The sequence below is a fragment of the Xyrauchen texanus genome, chromosome 6 (genome assembly GCF_025860055.1).
Source record: "Xyrauchen texanus isolate HMW12.3.18 chromosome 6, RBS_HiC_50CHRs, whole genome shotgun sequence".
NCBI lineage: Eukaryota > Metazoa > Chordata > Actinopteri > Cypriniformes > Catostomidae > Xyrauchen > Xyrauchen texanus.
The window spans coordinates 14533933-14544709 of record NC_068281.1 but is presented as its reverse complement, the minus strand read 5'-3'; the positions used below and the strand labels follow the sequence as shown (position 1 = coordinate 14544709).

At 36.0% G+C, this 10777-nt stretch overlaps 1 protein-coding gene across 1 annotated transcript; it reads right to left on the bottom strand.

Moving 5' to 3' along the window:
- Window positions 1-1962: 1962 nt before the first annotated feature.
- On the bottom strand, window positions 1963-7976 carry LOC127644999 (protein lifeguard 1-like). The gene is made up of 7 exons (XM_052128487.1): window positions 7927-7976; window positions 6704-6933; window positions 6213-6295; window positions 5910-6110; window positions 4546-4674; window positions 3991-4134; window positions 1963-3203 (listed from the first exon to the last, which is right to left on the bottom strand). Exons 2-7 carry the CDS (start codon window positions 6930-6932, stop codon window positions 3051-3053), a joined length of 939 nt encoding a protein of 312 aa, XP_051984447.1. The 5' UTR covers window position 6933; window positions 7927-7976; the 3' UTR covers window positions 1963-3050.
- Window positions 7977-10777: the final 2801 nt, after the last annotated feature.

The following is a 10777-nucleotide window of genomic DNA, read 5'->3' as shown; positions in this document are numbered from 1 at the left end:
TATGGCACTTGCCCACAAGGCTACAACAATGACAAAGGTAGCTTTAACAAAATTTTGAACAGCGTTCTAAGCACAAGGGCTTTTTTGAAAAATGTTAGGTTGGAGCAAGTTTTTCTTTCTTTTCAATGTTATTCATTTGTACAAAACTTCAACATTTATTTGCCAAAACAATAGTTTGAACTTTTTTAACGTTACCTTTAACAAATGTTCAACAAATGACAACTCACTTAATAAAGCAGAGAATGTTGTCAAAATGGTCAGTGTACAGTGAACTATACTTTTCCTGGGCAACAATGGTGAAAATGTCCATTAGCTTTATGTAGCTTTTAAAACTAAACCTGCACTAAAAACAATACAAAACATTAGAGCAAAAATATCCCTGTGCAGCACTGAATAATTAAGTGTGCATGTCCATGGCAAGCCACAAGTAACTTTCCTATCAAGTCTGGTCCCTGTCATCAATACAGGTGCATTTGATACTTTCATGAAGCCTGCCTCCTCCGCTGGCAGGTTTGGTGCAACATAACCACCTTGGCATGAACAGATGAGAGGTTTGTGGCAGTGCCTTGTGGATATGGATGGGACATATACAGGAGGAGAAACCATTGGTGCAATTGTCCCATAGTTAAGACCACTCAGAGTTGTATTGTGGCTCTGTTTATCTGCCATCCTAAACAGAATGTGGTTAGTTAACATTGTAATCTCAGAATGCCAAAAGAAAAGGAAGAAAGTTTGGCACACTGGAGTCAAAGTGAAGATTTATTTGAGATGGTTTTAACATGTCAAATAAAGGAGAATAAATACAACCAAGAGGAAATGAGAAAGATAATCTCAGAATCAAAACAGGAAAGGGCAGTGTCTGCAGTGTTTCTGTGACAGTGTAATTGTAGCCAGCTGGTAAAGTAGCTGTGCAGTGTGTAAACCTCACTCCCCTGGCCTCAAGAGGCACACTAGCTACTGACGCTAGAGGCTGTAGCCTTTAGACTCCTCTTTAGCATGCCTGCCTCCCATGCTGGAGACCCCAGTTTGAATCCCGCTCTGAACAGGTTGAGCAGGACCGTTTACATTGGTGCCGTGACCCGGATGGCAGTGAGGTTTAGGGGGGGTGAGTGTAACGTAGCCAGCTGGTAAGGTAGCTGTGCAGTGTGTAAACCTCACTCCTCTGGCATCAAGTGGTACACTAGCGACTGACACTAGAGGCTGTAGCCTTTAGCTTTAGCCTTTCGTTAGAACGCCTGCCTCCCAGGCCGGAGACCCCGGTTGGAATCCCGCTCTGAGCAGGTCAAGTAAGACCGATTACAACAGTATGTGGAAACAAATGCAATAAAATGTAAAGTAATCTCTTCAGTAATCAAAATACTGTATTCTAATTACCAATAATTTCAATTGTAACTGTAGTGGAATACAGTTACTAATATTTTGTGTTTTAAATACATAATCCATTTACATATACATTTTACATTTATGCATTTGGCAGACGCTTTTATCCAAAGCAACTTACAGTGCAATTATTACAGGGACAATCCCCCCGGAGCAACCTGGAATTAAGTGCCTTGCTCAAGGACACAATGGTGGTGGCTGTGGGGATCGAACCAGCAACCTTCTGATTAACAGTTATGTGCTTTAGACCACTACGCCGCCACCACCACCACTATGTAATCCTGTTACATGTATTCCGTTACTCCCCAACCCTGACAGCATGACAGACATATACATATGGGATAATTCTTTAAACATAAGACAGATATTTTAATGGTATTCATTAAAATAATATGAATTATAAATATGTATTGTGACACGTGCATTGTATCTTCTACTTATACAGTGTACTGTGTTATATAATGTGCTTTTGTAGACATTCTGTGAAACTGAACAGAATTTTTATTGAAATATGTACATTAAAAAATTTATCAAACAGAAGTTTTATTGAAATATAGAAACTAAACAGAATTTCTCGTTTTGGTAAAATTTTACAATAAGGTTGTACTTGTTACCATTTGTAAATGCATTACGTATCATGAACAAATAAAGAACATACATTTTTTTATTGCATATAAAAGCATGCGTTAATGAAAAAAAAATGCAATTGTTCATTGTTAGTTCATGTTATTTCATAGTGCAATATAATTAAGAACATTTCATTTAAAAAAAGATGTTAGTATTTGTTGAACTTAACATTAACCAATATTAAGAAGTGCTGTAAAATGTATTGTTCATTGTTATTTCATGTTAACAAATGGAACCTTGGAAAGCATTACCATTGATTTAATTAAAGCATAAATAAGAAAGAGTACAATCACATTATTATAGTGGAGTATAAGTTTTAAAGGATTTCATGATCCACATGTTTTCTGTGTTTATTACTGGGAACTAGTCATTTAAATTTAAAGCATTAAGCAAAAACTCTTATCCAAAGCATCTTACAATAAGTGCTTTAGCTTCACAAATTGTGATCAACAGATGACATACATAAAGATTATCTGCTAGTAAAAGAAGTGTGCCCTGAACAAATATAAACAAGTTCCATCTTTTTAATAGCCACCACAAGCTATTGTTAAATTAATCCAAATATTGTTTAAAGAGACAAGCCTTGAACCTGCACCCGAATGAAGATTGTGTAGGGGAAGTTGATTCTACTATTTGAGTAAGCAAATTTCTTAGCTCTGTTGGAGGGGCTATGAGGTGAGGGTGTGACAAAGCATGTTGTGGAGGTCAGTCGAACTGGGTTAGTCTAGGCATCAGAACAGGAACAAGAAACTGTGTAGGAGAGTGCATGTCCATTGATTGACTGCCTTGCATGCCAGGACAAGTATTTTTGTAGCGTGTTGCAGAGGTGTGACGTGAGAGCACTTGGTCAGTTGAATATCAGCCAGGCTGCAGCATTCTGGATAAACTGCTGTGGTTTGCTTAAATCCTTTTGAAAACAAGATTTCATGTACTGTGCTTATACTGTGTGCAGATTTGGAGCGCCACTGAGTGTGTGTAATGTACTGAATATGTTAATGTGTTTGTGTCTGCATGTATGTGTGCATGGATATATATGTATGGGTTTAGTTTTTGGAACCTCCACCTAAAATCATAAGTATGTAGAGGAATATCATAATGATATCCAGGTAGATTATTAAAGCAGCAAAGATGTACTCTTCAGGATTAAGGCTGTATTTCTCTCTGCCCATCACCAACTGACAGTCCACTGCCAGGAACTACAGTAGAGATAGAAACAATGAGAAGCAAATTATGTAATATACTGTACAATCTCACCTATTTACAGTAATACACTACCAGTCAAGAGTTTGGACGCACTGAAAACAGTAAATAATATACATTAATTTTGTAGACAAATACAGTAAAAAATATTTTTTTAAGATATACAGTATACTGTACATTTCAATTTCATAACAAAATTCAATCAAACAGAAATGTGTTATTTACAAAAGTTAAATTAATCAATCTATATATATAATTATTTTTTATTGTTTTATTAAAGATTACTCATTCAATTTAATGGAATTTTGTTATGAAAATTAAATGCATAAATCTTGAAATTATACAACTAAAATAGGTGTTTAAACTTTGCATACATGTTCATTTATTTACATAAATAAAAGTTTATACATTTTTTTTTCATTGATGATTTGGACCAGAAAGTGTATAAAAAAACGCCAATAAGTTCCCAACTACAATACTGTTTAAAAAGCATGCATCCCAGACGGCACCTCATATATTTGTTTGAGATAAAGCCCTCATTTCTTAAATAAGAATGAAGCTAAATGATTTGCTTAACATGTTTTGGTTACTACATAATTCCCAAACTTCCAATTGCATTACTTTAATTTTGAAAAAGAATGGGTGAGTGTGTCCAAGTTTGCCAATGTGGCAAAGTCCTTTTCTCTATGCTTGACAATTGCATATATTGATTTATTTTGCATGTAGTTTTAGATTTGTGATCAGTTAAAATTAGGATGCCAATTAATATTGATTATGCTTTACCAGTGCATAAAGAAGGGCTCCCAGACATCCATAGACAATTTGCAGAACACTGGAGTAGAAAAAGATGCTGAAGAATCCGAACATGAGTAAATCGACAGAAAGTACAAGCAGAATGCCATTACAAATAGTAAAGTCCACACGAGTCTGAAAGAAAAGAAGCAAATCAGAAAATACATAACTGAAATGAGCCTAGAGGTGACAGAGCAACAAGAAAGATGAAAGCTCAGATTATACTAGTCTGATTGTCTTTCATTGGTTTCTCTGATCTAATATATTTGAGAATATATACATTTGCTTGATCAAGGACGACATGCTGATTCACAGGGAGGAACTCTGTAGCTCTTTGTAACTGTGGTTCAAGGTTAGTTAGATTGTGGTTCTCATCTTGACTCAGCGACACAACTGGGACTATCATTTTTTGGTATTCTGCTCAGATCTGTACCTATTAGAATGCTTTTTGTGACCATAGGCATAATGTACTTCATGTTCATTTTTTCTTCACACTTGTAATAGCGGATGTCAGATTAGTGTGAATTATAAAATAACTGAACATACCTGGGCTGAGAAAATGATGATGGTAAATGAGATGACCAGAGTTGATCCTAAAGCAATGATCACAGAAGTTGTGTTGTGATATGAGGCTACAGTTCCCACCATGTAGGACAGACTCAGAGTGACCAATGACTGCAGAGACACAAGCGGATGTTGCATAAAACACGACAGTTTTATAGAGACATATATACAGAGTATATTGTGTTATAATGAACTGCAGCCTCTATGTCAGGCATGTACAGCATTATTAAATATCATTACATTAAATACAAGTTATTTTAGATGTAATTACACTGCTCTTTGGAATTCTTGATTATGGCTGTTCAATAAGAGCATTTTGCGGTCAAAATATATGTATGATGACCTCTACACTTTATAATTGTCTGTTGTCAACTGAGTTCTTACATAGCTGCAGGGCTGTTTCTAGCTATATGCGGTATGCTTAGGGCCCCCGAGCCACCAGTGGGCCCTGCAAAGCAAGGTTGTTTATTTATTATTTCCAAATATAAGAAAAGATGCAACTAAGACCCAGGCAGCGGTTATGGCTCAATTAGACAGTTTTATGGGGCCCTCTTGTGGCCAAAGAGGGAAAGGAGAATGTAACTGCAAGGAGGGAGTTGTAGCTAGATGTTACAGGGGCCTCCAAGTAAGATTTTGCTTAGCATTCCCATATGTTCAGAAACGGTCCTGCATAGCTGTATTGCGTATACTAGTTGTATATCTCTTGTTACACTCCATATTACTCCATAATATGAGAAGATACTCCATATCTTCTCATATTATTATAACATTTCGACTCAGTTCAATATTTCATGCCCATAACTTGATTAATTTGGCAAGTAGCATGTATTAAGTAGGATAATGGTTAAACCTTTTCACCCAGTCTGGGTTTATTTTGGCATAATGACTGGCTGACTGAACTGTACATTGTCCCTTACTTAAACCTTAATATACATCTATAGGCTACTGCACTTTGTGAGAGGGAAGTAAAGGTTGTACCAATCTCTCACAGAACGGATATCACCATGTTACAAAATGTAATTGTCCTATGGTTTAACCTATAGAATTATTACTAAATGGAGTGAAGAAGGAAACTTTGGGCAAAACTGAGGAGCCAACAGGAGGAAGCAATTCAATGTAGACTAGTTCACTATGAAGCTTTTAAGGTTTCAGAGTTCAAATTCAGTCAGTTTCTAAGCTAACCCTCCACACTTAATATGGAGAAGAGTCATGTGAGGCTTTCTAATGGAGATTTTCAGTATCTTTGAATCCATAGGCAAATTTCAAGTTTCAAAAAGTCAGAGTTTTAGTGTAAAGCCCTAAATGCAATGCAAAGTATGAAGATTTATTACTACACAAAAACTCACCAGTCCCAGCAGGTTCCAGGGATGAGCACGACTAAATTTGGAAAATATAGCAAGACACCCACCCACCACTGTAAAGACAATGTATGAGCTGAGGTACACCCAAATATGTTTCTGCACAGCTGCCTTGACTGTGCTTGAGAAGGTGAAAACACAGACCACAGTGAAGGTGACTAGCAACTGCAGTGTTACCACACTGAACACCTGTACAGGTAAACAGAAATGTGAGATTACAATAAGGACCAACAGATTACATTCAGAGCCATTATTATGTTTAAGGTAGCACACAAGCACATGCATACTCACTTTCCTTATAAAAGCTTTCTGAATCGTTTCATCCTCAAATGCTGACACAAACATTTCAGTTTCCTCAGCTGGATAAGAGACACCTGTTTAAGAGGAAAAAAACATTTTCATTGCGATGCATTCGCCTCACATACCTACAAGACATTGGGCAACAGAGCTATTTTGCAGCACACAGAAAGTTTTAGTCATTAGGTGGTCATCGACCTGAAATATCTTGAAATGTACTTAGATTATTTGACTACGTGATTGTTATATGGATCTTGGAAACAATACAAATAAACTCTCCATTCAATGAAGAAGAGCAGCGATTCCTGACCAGAGGGAACTTGGAATGGAGTTTCAGTTTTATTATTAGTGATAATGACCACTATAATAAATGTTAAAACAAACTAATTTATGGTTGATGTCAATGAAGGGGTACTTGAGCATTACTGGTGTAGTTGTGAGGGTACAAAAGACAAAAAAAGTTTGGAAACACTGATGTGAAGTACCTGTCATGACTACAGATGCACTTGGTTCTTCTGTTTTGCTGAAGCCGGCCTCCTCTGGTGGCAGGTTGGGTGCAACATAGCCACCTTGTGCAAGATTGGGTGTGGGGTACATGACAGGGACCACAGGATACGGAGGGGGCATGTATGGAGGGGGATCATACATTGTTGGGGCTGTTCCACAGTTAGGAACACTCTCAGTCGCAGTATCGTGGCTCTGTTTGTCCGTCATCCTAAACAAGAAGTGGTTAGATGACACTGCAGTGTCAGAATGTCAAAAGAACAGGAAAAGTGTTTGCCACTTTGGAGTAAGAGTGACTTTTTGATGTTTCAATTAAGAAAGGTATATAAACCATTAAGGAAAAACTGAGAAAATGGTGGTATCTGCTATATTTTAGTGTCATCTTGTGTGAGCGTGCTTCTCAGTTATGTGTATGTCAAAACCTTTAGCTAGAAATTCATTCATTCATTAATGTAAAAAAATTTGTTGCATGTTAAATGGAATTAATGGATACTGTTGTAAAATGTACGCTGAAAAAAATAAAATGTGAAGTTTTCACTGATTCTAAATTTCAAGTATATCTATTAAACTATATAACACCCCCTTAATATGGCACTAACTTTTTAAGATGTCAGGAAAGTAAACATAAAAATGAAACTTATGTGAATATTTTACACAACATATGCTGAGACACTGACATAATGACATTACTCTATTGCTTAATTATGATGAGAGGAATTTAGCACACAATATGTTACAAATGCTCCCAGTTTATTTTCTACATTGTACCACCAGCTTTAAATAAAAAGAAGAAAAAAATAAGACCAGCAGTTCATTTTAAATTGTAATGCATTGCTGAGTGCACTTCAATGACAAATCCATAATTTGTTGAATGCAAGAAAATTAGACATTTATGCCCTGATATTCAGTGTAAAAACTGTTTTTTGTTTTTATTTATTTCAAATGATTTTATCACTTCATTTTAAAGACTTCACTGATTATTTATAATTAGATCAGATTTTCTTTACAGATCTACAGATCAGACAATAGATCTAAGTGCATCTTCATTCTCACTAGTGCAATCTTCCTGCATTGATATCAAATTAAAATAAATAAATAAATAGTTTGTATTTGTATGTTATTAAAGCCACATCTGAAATAATAATAATATATATTTAGTTTTTTTTCAAAATTAGATTGGATGTTATTAAGACCACAACTTTACCTTTTTTTCCCCCTCAGTCCTGTCCTACTTTAGGTTAGTGCACACAGAGATCTCTGATGTTTAATGCCTCACCTTTGTTTCACACAGGCTAAAGTAGGTTTCACATCCTTTGATTACATCACTGACAAAAAACCCAGTGTGGAAAATCTGCAGTGAAGAAGTTCAGATTGCAATTACAATTGCAATACAAGTTACTAATGGAGAAGTTCACACCACTGTCATTCTTTCTCAAAGTCCAAATTTTGAACTGATGCATTGAAAACACTTTACAATAAGGTTCTATGTTAACATGAATTGATGCATTAGGTACCATTAACTAACAATGAACATATTTATGTAGTTTATTAATCTCAGTTAATTTTATATGTATTAATATTATATAGTAATTTATATCTATACACTATATTCAATAGCAAGTAAAAGTATTTAAACCCTTTGGAATTAGCTGCATTTCGGTGTTAATTATTCACAAAATGTGGTCTGAGCTTCAGCCAAGTCCTAATAATCAAACAAACACAATCTGCTTAAAGTAATGATAAATAAATAATTAGGAGTTTTCATGTCTTTATTGAACTTGTTGTTTAATATTTCCCAGTCCGTGCTGGAAAACTATGTGATCCCTTGCATTAAATAACTGTAGAAGCTCCTTTGACAGCATTAACCTCCACCAGACGTTTCCTGTAGCTCTTGATGTGCATTGTATATCACTGAGGAGGGATTTTACACTATACCTTCTGACAAATATGTTTCAATTTATTCATATTTCTGGCATTTCTTGCATGAACAGCAGTATTCAGGTCATGCCACAACATCTTAACTGAATTAAGGTCTGGACTCTTGACTTGGCCTTTCCAAAACATTAATTCCTTCCTCTTGAACCATTCTGTTGTTGATTTGCTTTAGTCATTTTGGGTCATTGTCTTGGTTCATCATCCGGCCTCTTTTCAATTTCAGATGATGAACCACTACCCTGAAATTCTCCTGTAAAATCTTGAGGCAGTTTCAAAGGTGCAATATGTAACAATTGTCATGTAATATTCGCCTTTTTTGCCAATCTGTGAACGGCTTGTAACGCAACTTAAAAAATGAGCCCGTCCCAGACTTCATAGGTTGCCTATTAAAGCCTGTAGACTGATTTTCATGCGAAGGGAGCGGGTCGCTTTTGCCGGGAAAATCCACAGGATGTGACATTTATGCGCGATCTCAAGAGCCTCGACTCTTCCGCTTTTCAACAGAGACAACAGTCTGCAACACTAGGTAACATTATCTTAGAGATGGAATCCAGCAAATTTCCGGCTCCCAGCACAACACCGACTCCTACACAAACTCAGAGGAAGCCAAAAAAAAACAAAAAACATTTATCTACTGAATCCCATCTGGCTAAGCGGGAACATGATTGTGGTCGAGCGAAAACTAGAGTGAACATCGGTAGGGCATTTGATTCCTGGAGGGACCTTCGTTCGGGTTTGGGGATATAAACTGACCCTGAATCGGTGTTCTTCTTATTGGACAGGTGAGCTTACATAACTGTAAAGCATGTGAAATATAGTGCCATAAGGATTAATCTGTGTAATTTTAGCTGATTTGATCTTGCCTGCTAACGCTGAGGAATTGCAAGCTACCTTGCTTCATAACTTTCAAATAATTTAAACTATCTTCTCTTTATACTAAAAGTCAGGTATGCTGATTCACAGTAACTGACATAATCAATGTTAATCTGTAATTATTCAGCAAGATAAACTACAACAACACATTAAATGAATGCTATAATATTCAAGATAATGCAAAAAGACCCATTCATTAGGGTAACGTAACTTGGTTATACAGAAAATATATATATTCTATTATTATAATACAATAGCGCATCGATATATCAAAATGACAGTTGTGATGGAATCACATCAATACTGAATTGTGTCAACATATTTATAAATGTACAGTCTATTTTATAAACAGCTACTGTCATCATCCATCAAATTTAGCTAACATCTATTGATAAAGCTGGCTAGCTAGCTAACGTCAACATAGGATATTGTATAAATGCAGTCACTGTATCATGCAAAGAAAAGTGATTACTTCAAACTTGTCTTGCATAGTCAGAACTATATCCACACTTCATTTTAGCCCTGTTCCAGCACTGGAGAGTCAAATATAATATACAATTCTTTAGTTTGTAGTAAAACAATCATAACTGTGTAAATGTAATTATGCCACCTCATCTGTCAGCATGATGTTCAGTCTCTTTGTACGCTACATTATTGCTTTGGCCGATGCTCGCTCACGTCCCTATGGAGTGTTTACGAGCACGAACAAAAGGTAGCTGGCTGCAGTTTACTTAACGGCCACAGGTGTCATTAAGAACAAGGGTTTCTGAATCTTACTGCACCTTTAAATACATTGTTCCCTCAATGATTGATGATGCTTCACAGTAGGGATGAGGTTTTGCTGTTTGTGTGAAGCACCTTTTTTCCTCCAAATAAAATGTTCTGCGTTTCTGCCAAAAAGTTCAATTTTTGTATCATCCGTCCACAAATCATCATCCTAGAACCTTTGTGGAGCATCAAGATTGACTTTTGGAAACTTCAGAAATGTTTTTTCAGTAGTTTCCTCCATTAACAATTTTTGTTAAGCGTTTTTCTCAGTTTTTTGCATATTGTTTGCGGTTACCCTTTTTTACTTCATCACTGCATGTTGTTATTTTTGTCCACTCCTAGGCAAACAGTGCTGAATTTCCTCCATTTGTAGGCAATTTGTCATACAATGGATTGGTGAACATTCAGGTCTTTAGAAATGTTTTGAGCCTTTTCCAGATTCATGCATCTCTGATCCTCTGACATCTGTTTTAATTGAA

Bases quoted from the DNA above. Each gene is read 5' to 3' on its own strand.
- LOC127644999 (XM_052128487.1), bottom strand. From the start codon at position 6,932: ATGACGGACAAACAGAGCCACGATACTGCGACTGAGAGTGTTCCTAAC. The intron at 4,675-5,909 runs GTGAGTTTTTGT...GTGTCTCTGCAG, and splicing joins CCTGGAACCTGCTGGGACTG to TCATTGGTCACTCTGAGTCT. The intron at 3,204-3,990 runs GTAAAGCATAAT...TCTCTACTGTAG, and splicing joins GAGCCCTTCTTTATGCACTG to TTCCTGGCAGTGGACTGTCA.